The 27,771-nt window shown below is 38.1% G+C and overlaps 1 protein-coding gene across 1 annotated transcript; it reads right to left on the bottom strand.

The window, feature by feature from the left end:
• Positions 1-532: 532 nt before the first annotated feature.
• LOC103805697 (collagen alpha-4(VI) chain-like) lies at positions 533-27,713 on the bottom strand (the record flags this gene model as incomplete). Its single annotated transcript, XM_009078358.1, has 22 exons — positions 533-1,032; positions 1,729-1,765; positions 2,631-2,666; positions 3,148-3,210; positions 3,472-3,534; positions 3,658-3,693; positions 5,543-5,593; positions 6,004-6,066; positions 7,624-7,686; positions 9,444-9,506; positions 14,539-14,574; positions 15,527-15,580; positions 16,613-16,678; positions 17,792-17,854; positions 18,386-18,430; positions 20,840-20,866; positions 21,351-21,422; positions 21,953-22,006; positions 23,493-23,585; positions 23,685-23,830; positions 24,372-24,450; positions 27,370-27,713. Coding segments are annotated over 22 exons (2,054 nt in total), but the record flags the coding sequence as incomplete, so codon positions are not given.
• Between the last annotated feature and the right edge of the window lie 58 nt (positions 27,714-27,771).

The following is a 27,771-nucleotide window of genomic DNA, read 5'->3' on the forward strand; positions in this document are numbered from 1 at the left end:
TGTTTTCCTTTCATACCTTGTATAATGGATTGTTTATTTTTGTTCACTATCTTTCATATCAAGTCATATCTCTAAACAAATGTTGATAATTATCCTGTACTAATGGCAATACAGTGATACCAGGAAAACCTGAATCAAAAGGGGCTTTGCTTAGATAATTTTCTTTTGAAAAGAAAACTAGTGCACTTGCAGACTTCTACTACTACTTTTTCTAGAAGCTAGGGCCACAGCTTGTTAGTTAAATGGTTAGTACATGTCACAGCTTCAGAAGAGTAATGGCATAGGTAACTAAGAGAAATTAACACAATGTTAGGGCAATTCTGTTATTTGACCTAAAAGCACAAATGATTAATAGTTCATGTGCAGAAAGAGGTCAGATGCTCATCATTATGGTCACTGTTTCTTTGTTAAAACAGTAGCCATTAATATACCTCTACCTAATAAGGGATTGGACAGTTTCCATTGAACTTATTGGCTTGAGAGCAGACTTCACTCAAATACTAGCAGGCACTAAGCAAATGGGTGTCTTAGTCTATCTACTTACTGAGAAGGCACGTCTGACATTTGGCACTTCACTGAAGGCAATAACCACTGGAGTGATATCTAAGGCACTCAACTCAAGCACAGCTGTGCTGATGGCAACATCATCCTGTGATGGACCATTGGCAAAAAATACGGCAACTTTTCTTGTGAGGAGGCCCTGACGAACACGTTTGAAGACATTTCGTGCAACAAATCTCATGGCTGCCCCAATATGGCGTTTTCCAGAGGATCTCTCTAGTGGTATGCTCTGGACTGCTTGTAGCAGCAAGTTGCTTTTTCGGAATTCTGAGAATCGGATGAGATAACGCATGTTGGTATTGAAAGAAACAACAGAGACGCGAGCGCCTGTTGGGCAATTGCTTTCACTGATCTTAATGGTCTTCAGCAATGACAGAACAATGTTCCTCATCCTTTCAAATGCAGCTGGTGTAACGTCATCAGACATATCGAAGGCAAACACCACTTCAGTTGGATAAGCTGGACACGTGTCTGTATATTGAAACAGAACATTTGTGTGAGAACCTGTCCACTACTCAAACATTCTTAGCTTTTTCTTCAAGTCTATAAAAGCATGGATATGCAGAGGCCAGATGAGCTTACCTGATGAGCAAGCTGGAATGAAGAGAGGGAGAAAAAATAAATTATTTTGGACTCATATTCATTAATATAAAGACATATTCAGTTGCTTTCACTAAAGAGCCAGATTCAAAGGTCAGACAACTGACAGAATCTGTCAGTGCAAGACAACACTCCTCTTCCACAATCAAATACTCAAAATACTGCAATTTTACCAGATAAGAATTAAAATAATTGTTCTGGGTACTGCTGAGCACACATCTGAGAGAGGATGAACATAATTAATCTGGAGGACAGCTGATATACAAATACTGTCTTCTCTCAGAGAACTCCCCAGACAGTGTTGGCATAGCACCAAAGAATTTATTTAATCTTTAATGAGTAAGAGAGGTATTTGTTACAGTTTTTGTAATTAACAGATAGAAAAAATGAGCAAAAAGCCTAAGTCTGCCTCATACACCTGTTGAAAAAACCCTCACCATTAGCAACTACAAGTCAAACTAAACGCAGGCACAAACAAGCAATTTAGAGGGTTTCCAATAGAGGCTCTTCCATTTAAGAAAAGTGACTAGATGGAATCAGAGGTAAAAGAAGATGCTCCCTACTTACGGCAGTTTTTTCGTGTAAAATTCACTAGTTCACAAGGCTGCAGGGTCAAAACAAAAAAGGAATTAGTGGCAAATCCCAGACCATCCCAGACTGGGAATCTCACTATTGGTTTGAGCTGAAGGTCATATCCCAGCTCCTGAACTAACTTTCATTACAGTAGATGCAAAATCACACATCCCAGTTCCTCTGTATTTCTAATAGTACAGGGGCTTTCCTGTCCCTGCAGAAACTAGGCAGCTTTTTTAGACCTGCTGTGCTGACATTTAACCATGTTCTGGAGTATTAAGCAGCCATTTATCCATTCATTATTTTGTGCAATAATCTGATCAATGATGTCACCAGGCAAAGGCAATTCTATAAAAGAATGGGTATTTCAGTAGCAATTCACATAGGAAGAGAGAGGTCCATGGAGGAGGAGAGGGCCTTCTCTGGACACAAAACACACCTGCAATAGCATTGCCTGCAGGTAGTCAACCATGCAAGGGTTAGATGGAGCCTTTACTCAGAAGTGTTCAATTTACATGGGATTAGGATTCTGAAGAAATCCTGCACTTCTGTTCCCAGTGAAAACAGCTGTTGCTGCAGGAAAGCCTCCCTTTCCAAGAGGGTGAAAAGTAATCCTAAACAGTTGGTATGTAAACTGATGAGAGTAAAGAAATAAATAAAGAAATATTAATGGTCCAACAATTTGTAAAATTTTGGACATGGCGTTAATCCATATGCATAATTGTTTCTCTTTCCTTGATAATTTGCAGAACAGAAGAACACATTACACTCTGACAAATACGTGAGATAGTGTTTTATAACAACTAATTGTTGTCGTTGCTGTTAGTGCTTACAAATGGAAGACTAAAACTGCTAATTCCATGCAGTATACAGTTATCTCTAAGGTGATTACTTACTTCCATTAAAATGGTGCCCATTGGTCCCTTGGCACCCTGAAACAAATTAAACACAAGTCCAAAAAATCAGATCTTGATCATGTATTTCCATCTATTACTCCATAGCCCAAAGAAGATGCAGGCACACAGTGTTTCCCAACAGCCATTTGTGAATGTGAAATATGAGAAGACATCAGTTCCCAGCATGTTCCCCCTGTGGACCTGTTCCAGAGTTGCAGACTACTTCTCAGACTTATTTCTCAGTCCATTTTCCTTAATAGTTTTAAAATGTTCAATACTTGTTGCCCTTGAGGACCAGTATAATTCAGAAGAAATTCTGCCCTGAAATGTACTGCTGCAGTTCCATTTCCAACAGCAGGTGCTCCTGTGCACACACATCCACAGGCAAGACATAACTCCATGCAACTGCCAATTAAACATAGTTTACCACATGAAACATTATTAAGTATTCCATTAATCTAATAGTAAGTTTCATAGCAATCCAAGAGTGATTTTTTTAGAAATAAAAATACTTTACCATAGGTCCTGATGGCCCTCGGTCCCCTGGATCTCCCAGGGAACCTGGTGTGCCAGCATTACCCTAAAAATAGGAAAAACAAACCCTGTATAACCATGTTGTGAGCTGGATCCTGCATTTACATGAAGATAGACTACCTATGAATTATTGGCAACTAGCATCTCTGAAGACAGACTTGCATTCTCTCATGACCTCTTGCCCAAGATATGGCAATACAAGATCAGGGTGGAACCAATTTAAAACTTTGTTGGCAAGGAAACACTTAGGACATAAGGGTTTTACTTAGAGGACTCCACAGAGTTAGCATTCTTTAGTCATTCTTACTCTTCTACCCCTAACTCCTTTGGGTCCTTCAACTCCTGGGCTGCCTGGATCTCCTTCTTCTCCCTGAAAATTAATGATATCCATAATTTATTGGAAAGAAGACAGACAGAAACACAGATAACCACTTCCAAATAAGAATAATATAAAACAAGACACATAGAAAGCAAACATGCCCATTAATCATACCTCTGGACCAGGATATCCTATTAATCCAGATTCTCCCTACCAAAAGAAAGCACAAAGACTTCATAAGAATCTAGAACTTTATGATCTGCTTAGTGTTTGACGCCTTTAAGCCAAAAATATTTTCAAAATCATTCTTGGCATTCCAGCCCTTTCAAGTAATAGTGGCTCCTACACTGGTCTCAAATGACACCATTTTAGATTAACACCTCGTTAAATTAAAGGAAGAGCATTAAAAAAATTTCAAAATTTCTGAATTTTCAATAGTATTCCATTCCTCAAATAAGTGTTTTATCAAAACTTATTGATGCCTCCTATTAACATACAATGGAGTTCATGTGTAGTGATTATCAGTAATGTGTAACTTTCAGAACTCAGTCTTTGAATGTAATTTCAAAATATTGTACCCTATGTACTAAACAATGATGCCATAGTACTTTGTTGGCATATTAGAAGCCAATTCATTAATTGTTTTAAGTTACTTCAGTTTCTGGTGGGCTCTTTGCTCATATATAAGAAATATGGAAACTCACAAAAACCAATCAGCAATGTATCTTTCCTCGACATCAGAATTCACATTAATTATGTATGTCCTTGTCTTAAGAGTTCCCTCCCATGAAAGTGGACATGCCTGTAAAACATTATATGACTTTATCCTACAATTTTCAGAAAATTTGGTGCACGTAGGTCCCATATTACACGTAAGAGTGTAATGTGATTGTGAACCTGTATAATTAATAGCAACATTAAGTTAAACCTATTCTAAAGGTTATTCTCTTAGAAATTAGGGAAAAACAACTCTTTCTGAATCACTATTCTGGGGTGAATTGGTTTTTTGGTTGCTTTTATTACTTATTCTAACCAGGCCATCCCAAATCTTGGGCAGATACATCAGTGTGTAAGAAGAACATTAAGTCAATCTTTTAAAATAATGAATAATGACAAGAAGATTTAGTAGAAACTTCTTTCCTCATTTCTTGTAAGACAGAGGATGTTCCCTGGAATGAACAAGTGGAAGATTCCAAGAGATAAAAGAGCAAGTCTTGCATATAATGTATGTGTAACCTATAAAACTCTCCCATCAAGGGAAATTGTTTGAGCTCAGAAGGTAAAAGAGAGACTGGAAAATAAGAAGCATCAAGAGCCATTTTAACAAAAAGGCATTTTAGAAAAATGAGCTTTTCAGTCGGAGAGTCTCCTGGGAAGCCTTTCATGTCTTTTCTACAGCATTCTGAAACACTGTTTCTTCCACAAACAGGGAGAGTGAAACAGATGGGACTACCAGTGAGATCCATTCGACCACTTCTGTTTCACAGGCAACAAGAAAGCACTTGTACTCCAACACTACATGAATTCTTTGAAAGGAGAACTGCAGCTGTGTCCAACATCCTGACCAGTTTTCTCATGGCTTTTTTTTTTTTCAGCACCATGAAGGGAATGATAAGAATTTCTTAGCAATCCAGAGATTAATCCTCAGAACTTATTGCTGACCACAATGGAGAATATTTCACATTGAAACAGTGAGGATGTTTGAAGAGTATTGCCCTCACCTTTGCAGTCTTCTGAAGAAAGAAAAATGAAAAGAATCAAAAGTGACTGCTCCACCAATACTTGCAAACAAGGGTGGCTAGTCAAGCAGACTAAAGCAGGGAGAAAACACTGTAATCCAAGAAGTACAATCCTCCATATCCATATACACACATCAAGGGAAGAGTGAGTGGTCCTCAAAAGAATATCCCTGTTGCAGAATTTCTCACAAGGACTGTGGGAATTCTGAACCTCTTACTGAACCTCAGAAATGCACCGTGGCATTTTCTTTTTCATCAAATATGGATGTTTCACTTGACACTGCAGAACACTGAGAGATGTTCTGACTTGAAGCACTCACCTTTGTTCCTTTGCTTCCTTCAGGACCATAGGCATCTCTGCCATCCATGCCCTGCATAGGTTGAATATACTATGAGTCAGTTTTTAATAGAGAATTAGATCTATATCGAGTTCTATTTTGGAATTAAGATGTCCCATTACAATGAGGTGCCCAAGCTGTTAAGAATGATGAAGTAGGGCAAGCTATCGCAATACAATCTAAAACCAGTAGCAATTGGCAAAAACCGTAAGAGAAAACAGGGATTAAGGCCACTGCTCCTTTCCACTGAATGCCCTTTAGCATATTTTCCTCTCTTCCAGAGAATCTGAGGGGAAAGATGTGCTCTCACAGGGAATCCAGTGTCCATAAGGAAACTGAGAACCAGATGTGAAGAAATTGTATCAAATTGAGAAAATTGAAGGGAATGAACTGTACCGATTGAGATGGAGAGGTATTAAACTACAGGGACCAGAACGACTCACAGGTATGCCTCTCTGTCCAGGTGGTCCAACTGGGCCCTTCTCTCCAGGGTCACCTGGTTCACCCTGTTAGGATTGAAACATAAAAGGCATTAGTTTGTCTCATTCAAGAGAATTCTTTTTTCTGAAATGCAAACTTCTCTGCTAGACTGAAGTGGGCCTATAGGTTTTATAGACTACTTGATGCTGGGCAAAAGCATTCCATTACAGACCATGTTTCATGAAAGATTTCTTATGGTGGAATTGGAAAGGACTTAACAGAATCAGAATATGCTCAGCATTCATGCAGTTAAACTCCAAAGGCCTTTGCTCAATAAAACTCCCATTGTTATACTCTATCACCAGTGAAAAAAGTGGGGTTTGGAAAAATTTGTACTAATGGTAGAAGGATATATTCTGGAATTCTACCAGCCTGAAGCACCTGTTGATAGGAGATGATATTCCTCAGGGCAGGCTGTCTACAACGCGCTCTTAGTCCTCTTGCAGGGTTTCTTTTCTTCAGTTCCATTTTTGTTTTCACTTTCTAATTAAACTTTCTTCTAACAAGGAACCCAATATTAAACAGCACAAAATCAGACATAGAAAATGGAATGTATGATGGAAATTCCTGGAGTATCTTCCCAGTTTTTGTCACTGTTTCTCTGTATGTTTTCATAGGAGCACTTTGACCTTCTGATACCTCTCTGTCACTGAATGTAGTAACCCTCTGAAGAAACTGAAAGGCTTAGCAAACTGATATTTCTTAGGCCTTTTAGACTCAAAGACCCATCAAGACCTAAAATGAGTTATTTTTATTAATTAAAGTGAGTCTCCCATATCAACACATGTAAATGAAAGGAAAGTAAGGCATAACATTTATTATTAATAAGTGAACCATAATGTGGACTATCTGTTAGTATAAGCCTTTCTGTTTAACTTCATGCTGATTCAGTTCTTCTCAGCATATGCATTGCACTATAACAGACATCATAACAGTCAGTGTTCCTTGGACTAGTCTAGAATCTTTAGAAAATCAAGGTTAAAATAAGCATCTATGCTTCTTTGAACTGGGAAGGTTAGATTGGATATATGGGAAAAGTTCTTCACCCACAGATTGAAGTCACTGTTCCAGTGTTGGTTACTGGAACATTGGCTCTCCACAGAAGTGGTCACAGCACAAATCCTACCAGAGTTCAAGAAGCATGTGGATGGTGTTTCTAGACATGTGATTTAGTTTTAAGTAGTTCTGCAAGGAGCAGGGAGTTGGACCTGATGATCATCTTGGGTCTCTTCCAACTTGACATATTCTATGATTTGCCGGTATGTATTTTCAATGGATTGGACAGATTCTAGGAATCATAAAACAAGCTCAAGCGTCAGCACTTCCTTATCCCTGCTGCATTTTGTGAGAAGCCAGGACCCAATGAGAACCATTACCTCAACAGTGATCATGGCTCTGACACCTGTAAGATTACCTTGAGCAAATCACTTGTCTTCCCATGCAATCTAAAAATGCCTATAAAACTTAACATTCTACACATGTTCCATAGGACTAACAAAGTGTCAGTCCACACTTCTTCAGTCAAATTCTTGAATGAATGAAACTGTTAGATTCCTGCAATTAGACACCTTAAAAATCTTTACCTTTGCTCCTGTTGCACCTAACTTTCCAACAGAGCCAGGTGAACCTGGGGGCCCCTGACTGCCCTGTAACAAGAAGTATCAGTTAAAAGATGCACAATTAAGAAATCAAGGGCTCAGCAGCACTCAAGGATTCATTGCCACTTGAAATAACTACAGAATCAATAGAAATATTAGTGCATTTACGGGCTGTTGAGGACCAGAGTAAGAGTTACTGGTCACTATGTTATTCCACTTCCTGTTATCTGTATAACTGCTGCATAATTCTCAAAATGCTATTAGTATGCCATAAATGCTATTTTCTATCTACATAAATACCTAGTGAAGACATGCATATGTGCACAAAAAATATGAATATGCACATATAATGGGGTACCTAAACCTGAGCATCATTACTTGACAGAAGCAAATGACCAAGGCTGACAGTGTAGGACATTCCAGCCCTGAGTTACACTAGTGTAACTCCAGACAAGAAACACCAAATCAACAGCATCACACAAGGGAGAAGATCAGGAGGCAGTGCTTAAACATTGCAATCTCATCATGCTCTAGCATAAAGCCTCACAGGACATACTTAAATGAAACTACTGATCATTATATAACTTTGGTCTCAACTACTCCACTGTACGTCTGTATTTATACATACTGCAAGCCATAAACCTAGTCCTAATACTAGAGAACTGAGGGTGGAATCTAGAGTAAAGGTTTTCAGTGCAGTAATGGAAAAGCTTGGTAACACTGAAGTTCACTTCCCATTCACCTACCTAAACTTATTTTCAAGGCTGTTATCTTATCATTTGAGGCTGCAAATCAGTTTCCTTAAGTACTGCACTGAAAACCTCTCAGTTTCTTCTTTCTATGTTTTTTTTTTAAAATCCCTTTATAAGTATAAAACCAACATTGAGAACCAAAATCCCTAATGTGTGCAGCGGGAATATATTATTTAAAGCTAACCAGAGGGCCTGGCATGCCTTGTGGTCCTGCAGGTCCTCTGATTCCTTGTGGTCCTCTTGGGCCCTGATGTAAACAAAGTCATTAAAAAAAAAAGAAGTCAGTTCAATGTTGACAGCCTTTCATTGAAAATCAGATTGCTGTAATGGGCAGAATCTAAGTGCCTGTTTTGCAAGCCTTAATGCTCAGGTGAAATTTCTGTCTGTTTGGTTGTGAGGATTTGCCTGTGTGAAGCAGCTCAGATAGTCACTGCCTGAGGGCCACATTCAGAGAGGCACTGAAGTGTTTATGATACCAAGGGAGTCATAAGCAGTCCACTATCAACTAGGCACACTTTCTGCAGATCTTAAAACTTAACTTATACTTAAAAGCATCTTTAGATCATCTTAAAACTGGAAGTAAGGAGTCTACCACGATAATTCCCTTCAAAATGACTCCACCTAGCAAAAACACAAGTCTTTCCTCATTGTTTTTGTCAATTGGTAAATAATTTACATGATTTTAATGCACCCTGGAAATACAGTATATTCAACAATGCAATAGATTTTATGTACCTATTGCTAACAATTTCTAATGAATTCATTTTGATGATATCTGTTTGATAATATCCTGAAATTTGGAGATGTGTTGGCTAAATTACTTATTTTTGCTGTTAATTTTCCTCTTTTAATTTCACTAGAAGCTGCACCCACATAACTTGCCATATTGAATTCCTCAGCGTGACAGAAGAGATTTGCCAAGGAAGAATCTTACTCATAATATTCCTTAGCTGAAGTAAACAAAACATTCCAAAAGAAAAACAAAAGATCATGACTGATAATTCATCTTCTCCACAGCTAACCTAAAACCAACTCAGAAGTTCTATTAGTTACCTGTGGGCCTGGAAGACCAGTCTCTCCTGGGAAACCTTCTTCCCCCAATTCTCCTTGCTCACCCTGCCAAAACAAAACCCAAGGCAACAACAAACCCAAACAAATTAGCCCTTGTCATCTGTACATCAAAAGATAATAATTTCATATCTGTAAAAAGCATCAGTTGACAGAATGTTTTTCAATGCTTTCAAACAGCTTCAGATTCCTGTTGAAGAAAGCTCAATCAAAAAGTAAAAGAGTTGAGTAGCTTTTTATTGCTCTTTAGGGGATGTGAAGAATATAAAAACTGCAGCACAAGAGGTCAGTTCTATCTGCTTTGCATTTTGTTGAACACATTTTACACCATGTCTCAGCAATATTCCTGCGTTACCCTTGTCCATGTCCACTGCAAAGACCATGAGAAATCATAAAACCAGGACCACAAGGGCAGACCCTCTCCCCTTATCCATGAAGAATGACTCTGAGTGGGAATTGTGACTTCACAATCATCATAGAATTGGATGATTTTATACTCCCCAGTTTTCACTCTCGTTATTTAGTGAGGCAAGTCAAATTTTCCTTGATGATGGAAACAAACCAGTTTTCCAGCTCTCATCTCCATAAAGCTGTCGTCTGAAGATGAGAAAGTTTAGCTGACATCCATGAGAAATATTTGCTGTCTGCTGGATTGAGTAAAATGGTGACAATTAGCACCAAAGTATTCCAGGCCTTACAGACCTCCTTTCACTGGAGAAATCATAAACATTTGTCTGAAGATTTCTGGGAAATAGAGGGTTCTGGAAAGAATCTCCTGAGGAAACCTGCATTTGAAAGGCTTGAACTTCCATTCTCTACCACACAAATGGCATTCAAGATAACAACAGAAAAAAAAGCCAAAAGGAATAAACAAAGTTAAATTATAGACAGAGTAACAATACTGTAAAACAGAACATGAATAAGCAGATGTTATTGCCAGATGAAAAAAGAAATTGAATAGATTTCCACAAAAATCATTATGACTATAATGAAAATGATTTCTTAGGCACACTCTACTAGAATCCAAAACCAATAGAATTTCAGCTGCTGAAATTTACTTTGAATCAAACCCAGAAAAGAGGCTGTGCTTTACTCTTCTCAACACATTTTTCCTCTCTCTCATGCTTTCCTTTATCGCATTTCCATCTTCACTGTCTTGCTCTGTTTTCAGAACACAGACTGCAGTGTTGTTCTTGTCTGTAGAAGACACTTCTTGGACACTACATCACATCTTCTGTTCCTTCTGACTGCTGACTGCTTCTGACTGTTAAGGATGCCTAGCTATACTGCTTTATTTTATTTTTTAACAATTTGGAAAAGTAAGCCTCCCTTTTGTCACAAAAAATGGACAGATAATTTGAACTACAAGTCCTGGGAGAAGTCATGTTCAGAGTATGGTGAAAAGTGGTGTGTTCATGCTGACTGCAAGGGAAGTTAATGGCTTTGTTGAGAAGTACCTTATTTCTGTGCCTTTTATTAACAGCTAAACCCAATACAAGTCCTTAGGCATTAGCTGGGTGAATGCTGTGTCACTGTCCCTAATTTGATTATTTGTTCCCATATACATTACCAATAATATCTGTCTTAATGTAAAAGAGGGATTCCTTTCCATTCCATTTCAGCACAAAACCTTCCTCTTCCAGAATGACTGGTCATACAATATTTCCTTACAAAGACAGATACTGTGGTCCACAGAAGGCCCCCTTGAACACCTCACAAACATCAGGACTAATTAGTTCTTCTTCCTGGCCCAGGGACACCCAGAGGATGTCATAGCAAAGTTCTAGACTTGTGCTGAGTCTATCTCTGTGGCAGCTTTGCAAATCTCTGCCATGCAAGAGATCCCAGTGGGAGGACACAACACCCAAAATCTTACCCAAGGATGGATGACACTGTCAGGGTTCCTGACCTATATGTTCCATCTAGGTCCTCCAGGAGATGTGGAAGACAGAAGTGTCTTTGCCATTCCTTTTTACACCTCTTCAGTGAAGGACATTTACATCAGCTGTGTTCTGAACATGTGTAGGGAGGGACCTTAGTTTTTAGTGATTAACTGACCCATGCAAATGGAATTTTTTTGTTTTTAGTGCCTACTGACCCATGCAAATGGAATTTTTTTGTTATACTTTTAGAAGTCAAAGCTGGTCATCACGTACTTGAATGAAAACAGTTTGGAAGTTCTCAGTTGTAGTGAGGTTCAATCACCTTTCTTGTTCCCCACCATATTACAAAAGGGTGGCCTCATCACAGGGTTGTTTCAGAAGGTTCAACTAATTCTGTACTCTATGTCCTACTGACCCATGCAAATGGAATTTTTTTGTTATACTTTTAGAAGTCAAAGCTGGTCATCACGTACTTGAATGAAAACAGTTTGGAAGTTCTCAGTTGTAGTGAGGTTCAATCACCTTTCTTGTTCCCCACCATATTACAAAAGGGTGGCCTCATCACAGGGTTGTTTCAGAAGGTTCAACTAATTCTGTACTCTATGTTTTTACTAAATGAACTGAGCATTTTTATTTTCTAACCACATCAGAGTTCTTGTGCTTGTTAGTACAACCAAGATAAGGCACAAATCCATTTCTACAGACTTCAGTTTTTGTCCTGTTATTCTCATAGCTTACTTGTATTATTTCTTTCTGCTGGTACCTGACAGAAAGATGCAAACAAAGATCTTCAGAGTTCAGCAGCAATCAAATGGAAAGACAAAAAAGCACAAAGTTTCATAGTTACCTAAGAAATTTCTGAGTTATTAAGCAAGAAATGAAATAATTAAGAGGCAGGCTTGGTGAACATTCTTCAGTATTTTTCATCTAAAATGCCTTTATAAACCATATAAAGACTTTCTGAGATAGTAATAGGAAACAGTAACTATGAAAACTCATATTCTTTCAAGTTACACTGATCCCTGTGAATAGCCAAAGCATGGAGCTTTGTACCCACTGGCAGATAGTGTCAAAATCTTCCAGTCTATTGCTGTCTGCAATATCCCAGACAGTGAAAATTCTGGATTCTCAGAGTGAAATCTAAATTGGGACTTTCAGAAACCAGATGGGGATAGGGGGTTGGGCACAAGGCATACCTGCATATTCCATAAAGCTGGGATGTGTATTTGGGGAAGTTACAGGACCCTCACTTTTGACTGGCATTTCCCAGTAAAAAATTCATTGATATCAGTTTAAATGTAAGAAAATTGTGTTATCTTGCTGCAGCTCACTGGAAACTGTAATAAATGTAGAGCAAATCTGCTCCTCTCAACAGGAGAGGAACAGGAACTCCAGAAATGGGAGTTAAATCAACCACTGTGCTGCTGAAGAAATACTACTACCATAAAAGACACCTCATCCCTCCCAGCAGCCTTTTTCCTTTGCTGAAATTTATGTTCTATACTGCATCATCATGGTTATTCTTGCTGCTATTTATCAATATTTTACACTTGGCCTTCAGTTTAAATGCTTATTGCTGTTGCAGAAAAAAACCCACTCAATCCATGCAAAAGTGTCATGAAAAATCATGAACCTTTTGCCAAAGTTCAGAAAAAACCCCACTCAATCCATGCAAAAGTGTCGTGAAAAATCATGAACCTTTTGCCAAAGTAAGAACATGGCAACAACTTCAATTTATGTACTGCATCCACAATAAAAAAACATGAGAAATTGTGCAAACTTATCAAACTGAGCAAACTGTTACCAGTTAATGTGTTTTATGCAGGCCAAACATTTTCATATTGTGAACTTTGGTCAATGAAACAGGGCTTTGGCAAGGAGTTTGAAAAAATTGCTACTCGAGTGCCTGCACATCATTCTGTCTCCTCTTCGATACAAGGACTGAACTGGTTGTGTATGAGGATGTCTTGGAAAGAAGAGATTGGGTAAAACTGGTCTGAATTTTTACCTGACCTTGCTTATGAGTGAAGAGTTAAATAGAACAGCCTCTGTTTAGAGGCTACAGCTCTGTCCATTCCCCAGACTCCAACACAGGGCAGAACTTCAAGATATATTCCATCCTGCTGGTACTGACAGTGTCGCAGACAAAATAGCAGTGCTTCTCTTGGTTTATATGTACTAAGATTAAGGGGAAATGTTATACAAAGACATCTTCCTTCTCTGTGTTAGCAGCTCTGCAGAGAGATTGGGTCAAATGTGAACCACTTGCACTAAATCAATGTTTCCTGGAATTATCATATAACCTGTACTTGAGAATTCTTAGAATTTCATTTTTACTTGCATTAGTCTGCTCTTAAACATGCTACCTTTAGATTTGCTTTGATAAGTGTGTTTTGTAATTTGTACCCTAGGACAAACAAGTTTCTTTTCCAAGAAAATTATCTGAATCATCATTTAAGAGAATGGCTGTGACGTCTTTACCAAGTATGTCTCAGGAAAGTTTCTTTTCATTGTGACTCTATGGGGCATAGGTCCAGGAAAAACAGGGATACCACCTAACAATGACATGAGAGAATTTTTCACCAGAGGATCTTTCTGGAAGGATCAGTCAGCATGCACTGGTGTGGACCTATTCCTTCCATCCTATACCAGCATCCAAACTATACTATATTCTTTTAGATATCAACTTGGGAAATTAAATTATCTCCAAAATCTTGATTATTTTAAATACGTTGAGTCAATTTTCAGAGCTGCAGTTAACACTGCTATGCTTATTTTTAGCACAGCATCATGTAGAACTTGCCTTAGTTTTATCTCTGCTGCATGTGTGCATCATGCATATATCTGTGTTCATGCAGCAGAGGAATGAACTGTCCAACTTTGCAGCCTGACTACTCATTCCTGTCACCTTTAGTGACAGTCTTTTCTCTAGTTATGTTCCCACATTTGCCCTAATAATAAAAGTAACTGTCCTTTTATTTTGATGAAAGCTCTTTTCCAATTCTAAATCTTTCAAGACAGGAGGGCCTCAAGTGCATCCACCTGAGATCCAAAGGCTACCTTGGCTTGAAGGAGACTTTTGATTGTTAAACACCTGTGTCTTGCATCACATTGAAATATCTCCCTTAAGTGGTGCAGATACTCAGGCTGGACGTGTAGCTGCATATAGATAGGTAGCAGCAGCATCAGCCACTCACCTTCATACCTGGAGGGCCTCTTCGACCTGCTGCACCCTAGGAAGGAGTGGCATGAGAGATTACATCCAGAACACTCAGCCATATTTGAAACAACAGCTTATAATAAAATACATTATACATACAATAAAATCAAATACAGATTACAGAAAGTAGAGATTATTTCCAAAGAAAGGTTTAAGGTAAAAATGAGAAAAAAGTGGATTTGGGACAGATATTCTTACACAAGTAAGCCTTATATAAAAGAAAAAAAAGTTTTAGACTGTTAGTGAGTGCAGAAGGAAGATATTTCAACAAAATTCTGGAAAACATCTTCCCAGTCAGCTTCCCCTTGGCTAAAATAAAAAGAACTTCTCTCCCTCTGAGCTAAGAGGTTTGCACTGCTTACCACTGCACCCTGCTTAGCAGCACTAGTGAATGTTACTGTTAAGCCTCACATCACCAGAGGCCTTTAGGAGGTTTCTGCAGCTTGACTGAAGAGTGATCATCATTCCAGACTTTGGCATTAGGCCCCATTCTGACAGACAAGCAGAGGTGCTTTCATAATTTCTAGTCTCCAGTGAACTAAAAAACAGCAGCTCAGCTGCCAGTGAGTTTATATATGTGCTTGAACAGGCATACAAAACTTGCAGTCACAGGGAGGAAGAAGAGGAAGATTTATCCATGGTGAAATTATGAAGCAATTAAGGCTCATAGAACAGGTTGCACTGAGTTTAAAGTTTGTGACTTCACATGAATCAGACCTGAAATTCATAGGACAGCAAATTGATAATTGTAAGAAAACAATCTACACTGCAATATACATAAGCCACTAAATTTGAAGCCAAATATGTTTCACTAGGAAAATATTAGAAAATTTTTGTTCCATCTCCTTGCAGGAGTTTGAAGTGTGGGATAAAAGGAAGAAGAGAAAATGGGTTTTGTCAATGGAACTCCACTGTGCCAAGATACCCATCAGTTACTTCCACCCCATATTGATTACTGTTCTTACATCAGGGCCAGCATCACCCTGCTCTCCTTGGAGTCCACGTGGGCCTGGGTCTCCCTGCAAAACAAAGTAATGAACAAGCTCTTTAAACACTCCTCCCTTTTTCTTGTACTTGCACATTCTTCTTTATACATTCCTTCTTTGTTTCTTCCTCTAAGTATTTACATTGCAATCAGTTGTGTCATGCTAAATGTTGATTCTTGTGTTCTGCAAATCATTTACAACCAAAAATTATAAACCAGGCAGATCATGCTTGCTTTGAATTGTCAATCCATCAGTTACCAACAGCTGATACTTGGTCAAGGCTTCTGTGAAACTATTTTTGTTGTCTTCAGCCTTTCAGTTGGACTTTTTAAAAAGAGAAAGTTTGATGATATTTCCTTCCAAAGAGTTATCAAAACCCAATTATTCTCCAAAACGTAACCCTCACAGCTTTTCTGCTGCTTTCAACACACTCTTCATAGACATATGCACACAACCCTACTTGTTCAGATAGAATCGTACTTCTAAAATAGTGGATTTTTCTCACATATTGCTAATCCTCATCTTCTTAAACTTTCATATGCTACTGTCCAGCTACTTAACAGTTTATTCTTTATGAACAAAGTGTAATGGTAGAGCAGGCTTTGCTTTTCTGTTATGTTTCTTTTCTCATACTATTGCTCAAACACCTCTTAAAAACTCAGACATCTCTATATAAACATATATCCCAGCTCTTACATTCTACATACAGGTCAAAGTAGAGTTTATCCACCACCCTGAGGAAATAGAAATTCCATAGCAAAATAAGTACAGCCTGTTGATACTCAATGCTTTTTTCCCAGCATGATGTTTAACAATATCCTCACAATCCATTACTAGAAGCTTCTCAGGTTGCTGATGTAAATTTGAGGTAGAATAATATATTTTATAGTAAATGCATATTTTACTCTAGCAAGCACTTCTCAAAGTTTCCTGTATTGCAGACAAATACTAAAGGCAAAATGCAAAATAAAATAAAGTTTGCAAGAGCTTCTTGGTCATTGGAGAACCAACAGAACTTAGCAATTATGCAAAACCTCTCTCCATAATATAGGACTACTTGCTTACCTGTGGTGCTAGGTTTCCCTTGTCACCCTTAAGACCAGTAACATTATTGTTAGCCCCAGGATCTCCCTGGAAAAGTTAAATGGAAAGCTCAGCATTCTTAGTGACCACACCTTTACTGCTTTGATTACAGAGGCAGGATATGGAGGCAGAATTAATTAGATTTGTCATTGCAGACAGTAAGAAATAAAAAAGTTGTTTTAAAAGATGATGCTTGTAAGAAAACTATATAGGTAGTTCTGAAAATTCCACAAAGTTCTTTTCCAAAGAGATTTAAAAAAGTTGCTAAAGGACAACAAATTAAACCTGAAAATGTGAAGCTGTTCTGCTTGATCTGGTATAGTTAATTGAGTTAACACCATAACTCATCAGAATGGAGTTCCATTTAGCCACTTAATGCTAGACACAGGTGAAATCCTGATCTCTCTAGGATGCAAATTACCATGACACCTGAATTATTTTTTTAATATAAGCCTTAGAAGACCATCAGTCAACACTATATTTGACAGTTTAGAACAAAAATCTTGGAAATACATGTGCAAAGACATAAAGCTGTGGCACAGGAAGCATGATATCTCCACTGAAATTTTAGTCCTTAGGGACTGCATTTATACAGAGCTCTGGAGAACATACAGAATAAAATGTCAGCCAAAGAAGTAGCTTGCCTTTGCATCATTATAAATTGCTAACCAAAAGCACAGGGTTTTCAAATGGTCTAAAATTCCTCTCTAATGTGGGAACCACCAGGAAAGACTGGTCTAGTCCAACTGATTTTTCACTAGACCATCTAGTCGAGTGGGAGGTGCCCCTGCCCATGGCAGGGAGTGTGGAACTTGATGGTCTTTAAGGTCCCTTTCAACACAAGCCGTTCGATGATTCCATGATAAGCAGCTCCAAAAGGAGTTATGTTGCCCATGGTAAAACCAAACAAATTAATAAATAAAACAAAAATGCAAGGAACAAGCAGGAGGCTTGAAGCTTAAATACCTGCTTCCAAGCAACACATCAAAACATCTGCATTTGAAGAGTTCAGGCCTCCTGGAATATGCCATACTTCCTGCAGAGTACTGCACTATCTAGGACTGTGAAAAACCCTTCAATTCACACACATTTCAGACACCACCATCACAAAATCCAGGTGAAAATCAGTGCAATTTTGCAAAAATAAAAGAATACACTTACATGATCTCCTCTTAGGCCAGATTCTCCTCGTTCACCTGGTTCTCCCCTGGGGCCTTTTCTGCCCTAAATTCATGAAAAGAGCACAAGCAATTCTAGTACCAGTATAAATAGTATCTGTGGTAGAGGAAGGCCAGATAAGAGAACACAGATCTGTTGATGTCAGTGGAGCTACACTGATTTACGGCAGGAGTCACATCGTATAAGAGGAGAGACAGCTATTAAAAACAACTCATAGGCATTACAGACAGCACTACACTTTCGAAAGATGCTTCCATAAAACCCAAACATTTCTGCAAATGGTACTTCACCCATTTTCCTGTGTTGCCCTTCTCTCCAGATGGTCCAGGAAAGCCACGTTCTCCCTAGACTCACAGAGGGCGAAGAAAGAAAAAGAAATTAATGGTTGTTCTTTCTGGAAAATGTGGTTCTCCAATTTTGTCTGGCAGAATCCAACTTCAGTCACTTATGCAAGTCTGAACAAAAAACAAAGGAATTTCTACTCAGGATTAAAGCCCATTGAAGGCACAAAATCTGTACTTTTGAACCCTGAGGTAGGTGTGTCTAATTGCACTGCATATTTAAAGCAATGATTACCTGCTCTCCATCAGTGCCATCAAATCCACTCTCACCATGTTCACCCTGTAGCAATAAGCAAAAAAAAAAAAGCCTATTAGCATCTGTCCACTTGCCTCTGTGAGCAAGGGAAGAAGCTTTCACCCTACATTTGCAAACTTGAATAAGATTATTGTTTTTCAATGGCTAGCAATAATAATGAAGAATAATAATTACAAATTGGAATCAATAATTCAGATTTTTAATGAATTAAGAACATCTAAAACAATTAATAGTAAAAAACCCTTAGTAACAACAACAGTTATTAAAACTATAGATTTTCATCATATTTAAATACTGATTTTCCTTCTAATAGTTTTCAAATCTTTTCCTGACTGCAGCACCTTCAAACTCTAGATATATTCCAAAATATAATGACTAGCATTTGAGCTATCATGCTGATAATCTTGTAATTCTGATGCAAACCATCATATGTGTTTGCATTGTCCTTGAGGTTTTTTACCTAGCTTTATACCATGAACAGTACATTGAACAGCTAGTAAGAATAACCATGATTAAAAAAATTACAGAAGGCTGATCTTCGGCTTTAGAGCTATCTAAAGAATCTGCATAACTCTTTTAGCAATGTGATCCTTGTTACAGAAATAGGAGTCATCTTCCCTTTCAAACACACTTTACTTTTCTCTTCCCTTTGTCTGCAAAAATGATTCACCATAGGGAATTCATTTATGGAAGACATTTTCCCACAAAACAGCCATCCCAGCCTTAAGGAATTTGCCATGTTATCTTGTGTGAGGCATCAAATAGAGCTATAACTATAAGAACTGTCTTTTATGTATGCTCCACAATGTTTCAGACCTGGCCAAATAACACACTCGATTTTTAAAGGATATTTTGAGGCGCTTCTTCTGTCTTTCTTTGCTAGGATAAAAATGAAGAAATTACCTGTGGTGTATTAATTTGTAGCAAGAAATCAAATTAGCAGAGAACACTACCCTGAAAGCTGAAATATTCAACACATCACTGAAAGTGGCACTAGAGCATGTTGTAAATGTTAAAACCATCAGGAGTCTCACTCTGATAGAGACCACAGACACAATTGTTTTGTAGGGTTTGATGCTAAATTGACTTTGCAAAACCACCTAGTTCCTGAGGAAAAATTTCATCAATTTATAACAGTTCTGCATGTACAACAAGAAAAAATATCTGGTTGCATATTTTGATAAGATTAATATGTCACAAACAAGAATTTCTTCAATATGTATTCTAGAAAAATTTTGAGCACTATGTAAGAAATCACAACTTTTAATCAAGTGTTATTTCTTCCATCCCTCATATCCTGCCTCAGAAAACCTGAGCCAGACTTCATACTATTAAATATTCATCGTTTCCTTTTTTCTCTAAATAGCTGTACTAAAATGCCTTACAGACTTGAACAAACTGCCTCAACCGTACTAAGTTAGCAAAATTGAATCACATTTTTTTGTGTGCTGAAAGTTTCATATTTTTAGTTAAAATAAAATTAGTGGATATAAGGATACAACATAAGGAAGATATTCACATATTTGTTGGATTTCAGTAGGGTTTGTGCACATGGTAAGTCCTGCTGCACTATTCAACTTGGACAAATCAAAATAATCAGGACGCACTCTCCCTCTTCTGTAACCAGATGTTTCAGATATTTAAAGGAGAAATTACTTCAGAAAACAGAGCAGAAAATGGAAAAGGAATGAAAAATACATGAGAAGATTAAAAAGTTAGTACAGAGCAGCACTTTAAATAGAGCTGAGGTATCAGAAACACTCTCTGAACTTTCTCACATGTACAGCTGCTCAGTTTTGGAGGCAAATATCTTCTGAGCCTTTGAGGCTCCCAAGTCTTTTTTAGAAGTGGTTTTGTATCAAACCATTCAATTCAAGTTAATTCCATTTTAATCACTGGAGCTTGTGAACTAATATTGCCATTATAGATCATTGTCTTCCAGGGTTCAAATTGTATTAATGAATTGATGGCAATGTCTCTTTGATGAACAGGTATGTTTGAAAGCTTAAATAAGCAGACTTGCAGGATCAGTGAAAGAGAAAAACAGCTCAAAGAGAAGTTTTGGTATGTCAACAATGATCTAGTGAAAGTGCTGTCCAAACTCTCAAAAAATATGAGTCACAATCTTTTTTTCCCACCTGTTCCACTTCCTCAACAATTAGAACATGAGATTCAGCTGACCAGAATTACCACCTTAGACTAAATCAACTATGACAGTAACCATATAAAAATATAAACGACTGCTAATTTTGATTGATGTGATAGGTATGTTAAATCCATTCTTATACAACCATAGCAAAAGTACATTATGTGCTCTGAAACTTCTGCAGTTTTTCTTCCTTGTTGATAATTTCATTTTAAAAGGTAACATGAACTTAAAAGAAAGCAGAACACTGTTCTCAAAGAAAATTGAACACACATGAAAACACGTACCTGATTTCCTCTATAGCCTCTGGCCCCCTGAAATTGAAAATAAACATAGATGAAATTTGGTGAAAGTACTTTCATTGAGCTTGAAAAGCAGCTTGAAAAGCAGGACACAGCAGCTTGCTGTGCAGAGGCATGCTGGGCTCAGTATTGGTAGTCCCTACTGTAAAACTCTCTACTGCCACATATGGGATTTATGCCTTTCCTGTGGGAAGACAGTACAGCCTTCATTTTCATTTCCATTCCATAGAGCTTTATAGTTTAAAGTAACTCTGGACTTGGTGGTAAAAACGGCACTGGCAAGTTGCTGAGCCAGCAAAATCCTTAGCTATTTGACCATGCTTTGGTTACACAAAATACCTCTCAAAATGAGACAGCCAAAATTGTTTTCCATTTTTATGGCTGTGTCTTGCTTTCTGTTCATGCTTCAGGAATATAGCACAGGGATTTGTCCTCAGTAGAGAAAACAGGTTTGTGGGAAACAAAAGCAGGAAATGCTTCCAAGTTTCATACTTGCCTTATGGCCTCTAGCACCTGGACATCCCCTGTCTCCTTGAGTCCCACTGAAACCAGCTGGGCCTCTCTCCCCCTACAAAACAAAAGAAAATGTTCATTCTTATCCATACAGTGATGTTTACTGGATAAGTCATCACATAAGATTATAGCAAATCATTCTCATCCATACAGTGATGTTTACTTGATAAGTCATCACATAAGATTATAGCAAGAGAGAACTGTATCACTATTTACTGCACTAAGGACACAAATGCAAGTAACCTGGAAATTTTCACACAGCCCACAAGAGAACAGTCAAGTCCTGGTTTGAGTTGCACCCAGTTTTCTGCTCTCACTATCATGCCATGTTTTATACTGCACTACCAAGCTCTGACTGATGTCTCTGTACTTGAATGTAGGCCTTTTGGTGGGATGGGTTTTTAACTGAATAACTAACGACAGTGATGTGCAGAGGCACAGAGAAGCTGATCCATATATTTACCTGCAGATACATGTTGCTCAAATGCATTTTGGGTTAACACTGATGAATACTCAGTGAATAAGTGCAGACAGGTTCAGGCATCAACAAACAATATTGCAGCAGAAAGAAATATGTTTACTTACAATCCCACCTTCCTCACCAGGATGGCCAGTGGATCCTCTGTAACCTGTACCTCCCTGAAAAATGAGAAGTTAAAAGATACATAACACTGTTCCCCAAGCACACTGGATTAATTTCTACCAGATTACTCTGCACAGAGAGATAGAAAACATTTCCTGAAAATTAGATCTGGTTATGCTGAGAAGGGCAGGCTCCATCAGCTACATTTACACAGACACTCTGCACAGTCCTATGTATTTGACACGACCATGAAAAAAAACCAAACACAAAACCAACAAAACAGCAATGATCAATACAAAATTTCAGTATGTTATTTCAGGAAACTGTCTGATGGCTTAATAAAGCTCTTTGGGATATTTGGTCAAAGTAAATACCTTTCTAGTGATTTGGAAAAGGAAGCATTACACAGTAATGAAATTCCTAGGTGAAATGAGAAATCTAAGGAGTTGAAAACGTTTCAGGGCAAAATTGTTGCAATGGCTTACAAAGACACAGGAATATTGCAACTTTCTATTTGAAGCCATGCAAAGCTCATACCCATAGGGCAAATATGTGAACAGATAGAAACTGGAACAAAGGGAATTGCTAGGAATGAAAATCAAGAAAATGAACAAAACTGAGACATGAATTTGTGCTGCAAAAAATGCTTTCAGAATTGTAAGCTGTACAACCCAGGCATCAGGTCTGTCTGCCTACAAAGCAACTATGCTTACATTCTGAACACTGTTTGTCTAAGCACCTTAATGTAGCCTTTTAGTAAAACAGAGAGGTGTAAGAAAATCAACAAGAGTAATGGAAGGAATCAGTAAATTGGTTTAAGAATAAATATTAGAAGACTATACTTTTGTTAAGAGATAACCCAAAATTCATTCAACTGCAGCCATGTAACTGAAGAGTGTTAACTACACATAAAATTTACATAGCATGCTACTGGAATAAGTAGAAATAATGGAATGGATAGTAGTCAAATGGAGATGACATACACTAAAAACCTTAATAATGAAGTCTACTAGCATGCTGTAGAAGTAGTGACATATGTAATACTCAAAAGGCCTAAAACACACAATATAAAATCTTAAAAGAAATATGTTAAATGAGTACTGTTTTGGATCAAAAAACTTACAGAAGAGGATATAGGCATTATATCTGGCATAATAACTGGAGGCACAATAGAACAAGGCACACACCTAGTGAAGAAGGGTTATTTTCTACTCTCAGCTTGTTGGCTGAAAGTGTCACATTGCGAATAGCTAATAACCCTCTTGGTTAATCAGACTTTATTTTTTTTAATCCCTCTCCATTTTCTGCTGAATTGCTGAAGGAGAGTGCTGAATGATTTTTGTATGTACAAATAATTTTCGTTACAAACATACTATTGCATAGGAACATGCAGCAGAGAAATGATCACTTTTCATGTTTCTCCTTCATTTCTCCTAACAATAAAGGTCATGCACAGATGCCTGCATGCTCTGAAGCGCTACAAAAAATGGAAACACTTTGAAAAATAAAGGAATTATTATGTAATGTCTAAATTGCTCCTACCTTGCTTCCAGGACTTCCCCGAACACCACGATCACCATTTTCTCCAAGGCATTTACAAAAAACCTCACAGCATTTCCTTTCTGCAACAGTATCCTAAAAAAAATGACAAGAAACATTTCATTTATGTATATTAATCATAAAGCAAAGACTGATTTTTTTCTCCCTTTTTGTTTATATCACAGAAGGACTTACAAGGTTTCTCTGCAAGATGTTTGCAATCTCTGTAAACCCCACACTCAGAGGTTCATTGTATCCAAACCCTCTGCCAAACTCTATTTCCCAAAATTCAGTCAAGTTCTGTGTATTGTCCAGGCCAACTAACAGAAGTGCATCAAGACCTTCAACATAAGCACAGATTTAAATTAGTGAATGCCTCAAATATAACAGCAGTTCTCTAAAAGACTTACGTTTCATGGCTTCAGCACAGTATGTTAAAAGAAATCAAGCTATTGAAACAATGTGTAAGAGAATAACCCAAACCAGTAATTTTCCAATTAACTTCTCTCCCCGGTTGTCAGACCAGACTGCTGCTCTGTGCACAAACACAAGTGTTTCATACTGTAGAAGTCAGTGTTGTGACTAATCTCTGGTGCTGTACTCATTGGTGAGTATGTGAAATTGAATATTGCCCCAGGTGTTGGAGCTGGACTCCAGAAACTAGAACCTCTGCATCCCTAGGTGTGTTTCTGGCATCATCTGCCAAACAGTGACAAGTCATCCTGTACTCTTGTTCACATGGAGAAGCACTCTCCCAGTGGCTCCTGAAGAATGCTACATGAGTGTGGAGAGGTAATGTTATGTGGAAAATTTGCAGTGGGGGAGCAATATGTTGGGCCTTTGACAGTAGGAGGTTGGAGCATCAACCTGGTACTGTAATACCTTTAAAGCGAAGTGAGTCAGCTGCTTTCCTGAGATCTTCCAAAGAATCATCCAGCCCATCTGAAAATACTAACAGAACCTGTCAGAAAAGGGAGTAATACCAAGTCAACTAGAAGGAATTGAAAGTTCAGCCATTGAAAAAAGTACAGTTTGCATTGAAAACTGGCTACAAGGTGGTTAAATTGCACTACACTGTGGTAGATCTGAAATGTGTGCTGGAAAAAAAGTGCTGAGGAGCAAAAAGCCTCTCTTCCCTGACAGTACTTCCATTTGAGGGATTTGTCTTCCTGAACAGTTCATAGCATGTGAGGTGGAAGGTGAACTCTGCTGTGACTTATCCTCTGAGAAGCTTTCTCCGATGTCTAAAAGAGTTCTGCTTTATGTGAATGTGGGGAAGAACTTCAAGCGGACAAAATTTTCCCATTTCTTCAAGCGCAGCTCCAGCTGGCTGTCAGGAAGTGCATCCTCTCTGGATCCCATACTCCCATCCTGCAGATGCCTGTGTACCCTTGCACTTCCCACATAGGCAATGCATCACCCTGTTTCACTCTCTGCCATATTTTTCCTTGCAAAGACATGTCTTAGCTCACCTATGGATGCTAAACATTTTTGTAGGCTACATTTCCACATTTTCAGGCCAAAGAGCTACAGTTAAGCCTCTTTCAGGACTGAGGAAAGCATAATTTCCTACAGTTCCCCTCCAGGCTACTAATCTCTTCCCATTTCTCTCTTTACATTCAAACCAGTAGAAGACTTCTCAGGCCCCACTCACCCAGTGGATTAGTTTTGCCAGAAAGAGGCTACACAGGTAAATGGTAATGATTTGAAGTCCTCCTGAACTCTCTGACCAAAACGTGGACAAGCACAGCTAGAGCTTCTTCCCTCCTATCCTTTGTATTTTACATTTCCTATACAAGGCACACCTTCAACCAATGCAAACTCTGTTATTTCTGTTAAGCTAAACTTTTCCACAGGTGACAAAGGCAAATGAAGTGACTGCCACACCAAACATCCCACTTCTGTGCTAAAGCAGAAAGGAGACAAGAATTTAAGAACTGGCAGAGCTAACTGGTTTTGGTGGTGGAAAATTCCCAAATATCCAATATGGAGCCACTGGTACTGATTCTACATTTGCTCAAGCACAGTGTGATACAGTGGAGAGCTGGCTCATGGGTGGGTAAACACATCACAGACTGTTACAAACAGCACTGTAGGCCTGGGATCAATGCTTTTTTTTTCTATGATCTTTTAGTTTAAAAACATGGGGAGCAGGGAATGTGGGGTGTTAGTGTGGGCATTCTATGTAAATATATGTAAACATATTATTATGTATACAAAGCTTTTGTTTATATAAAGCTCTTCTTGGAACTCTTGGAACTTTTTTGCAAAACAAAAAAATAATAAAGAAAAGAAGAAATGCAAACAACAGAGAATCACTGTCCCTGATGAGGTTTATAACTAATAATCCTTACAGTATAAGCATGTTATTGCTCAGGATCCTAGGGAGATTAAATTGCAATTTCATGTGCATTCTGAGCTCTTGTATTTTCAATTTGCACATAAATGGTATCAGAAAGGAATATTAATTCACTGGTAAAGTGCTGAGATATGCAGAATATTTATTTCTAGTAAAAATGCATAAGCAGAATGGAGCCTTACTTGACTCTAATCTTCAGAGCTGGCAATTAGGAGAAAAAAAAGCTCTGCTTTTACTTGTATGTCAAAAAAGTTCTCTCCCTGTGGCTCAGAAGCAGCAAAATCTTATGTGGTCATGTTCCCTGTTCAGACTTTCTAATAAATCTTTGGGGGGAAAACAATTAAAAACGCACCAAATGACAACCTAAATTGATATGCCACACCTATGCAAATGCTGTGAAAAATAGAATGCCAACTTTCATCTGAAAGCAGGGGAATTTGAAGTATGGATTTCTCACCCCATATCACATTAAAATCAGCATGTTATGAAAGTTAAAATAAGGTTGATAGAGGAAACCCCCTATGTATTTTGCAAGGACTAACCAGTCGTTCCTCAGCAGGGAGGTTTTCCTGCATTGAGGTCTTAGTAAATGGCAATCTTCAAACAGCTACTACAGGACGTGCTCAGTGCTTTACTGAGTCAGTGCCTTACCAAGAATAAATTATCAGGGTGATGACCCTGAAACACTCCAATGAGATCTAACATTCTTGAACTTAATTTGAAAGAATCCCTATTTACTTCAGAAGAGACTAGATTTATGTTTCTCCCTTCACTTCACTTCAAGATGGATGAATTAACTGCAGCATCTATGCAGATTTTCCTGATCATCAGTTATCCATAAGCAGAACTCAGTTTTGTCATTTGAAATTATTTGACAAGTTAATGACACAGAAAATCTTCTGTAAACAAATTTCCCGGATGACCTTTTTCTGTGACTTCTGCTTAGAGTTGTTACTACTCTGAACAGAAATTCAGGATCAGGATTAAGACTTCCTGAAAGTGAACTACTTTCCACTACTCAAAGTGCAGACATTCCATGGTAAATATAAGAAGGTTTTCTGTATGAATATTCATCATCACATGTATTAAGCCAAATGTTCTGGATACCATCTCAGTGCAGGAGTGCTTAGGGAATTGGAATTGATATATGTTGTTATATCAGGCCAGTGAAAAAACAGGAGGTTCTATATAAACTTGAGGAAACACTTTTTATCATGATAGCGACTGAGCACCTGCACAGGTTGCCTGGAGAGGTTGCGGAATCTCCATTCTTGGAGATACACAAAAGCTCCCTGGACATAGTCCTGAGCAGTGTGCTCTAGTTGACCCTCCTTGATCAGGGGGTTTGGACAAGCTGACTTTCAGAGGCTCCTCCTAACCTCTACCATTCTGTGATTCTGTTTATCAGATTCACCAATTCCTGAACTACATTTTTGTCTCCCTGGAGTACTCAGCATCAGAGGCTGTAAACATCAAACTTCATAATGTTTTCCAAGGTGCATGTGCATACCATTAAGTTACCTTAACTTTAGCAGAAGTCATATTAAAGAACTTCTCCTCAAGTGCCTGCAAGAAGTCTGCATTCAGGTAGGTGTCCACAATGTTCTGTGCATCTAAGAACTTCTGGATGATCTCTTCATTATAGTCTTCAAAACCAGAGTCAAAGATAAATTGTTTGTTCTGTGCCAACACTTGGAATTTGAATCTCATGTTAACTGGAGCGTTACAGCTGGTATTTGGCAACGATTTGATCTGGAGTAAAAGTCTGGGAAGGAATGCTTGCAACCTCTGTTTCAGAAGCACTGTGGGTGCTGGCTGCATGCGCCTTGAGATATCAATTGCTATAGAAAGATCTATGTTGCAATCTGAAAAAAAAAGGTGTAAGAAATAGGAAACTATAAACATACACCATTCGTGATCTTG

The sequence above is a fragment of the Acanthisitta chloris genome, unplaced genomic scaffold (genome assembly GCF_000695815.1).
Source record: "Acanthisitta chloris isolate BGI_N310 unplaced genomic scaffold, ASM69581v1 scaffold11077, whole genome shotgun sequence".
Lineage (NCBI taxonomy): Eukaryota > Metazoa > Chordata > Aves > Passeriformes > Acanthisittidae > Acanthisitta > Acanthisitta chloris.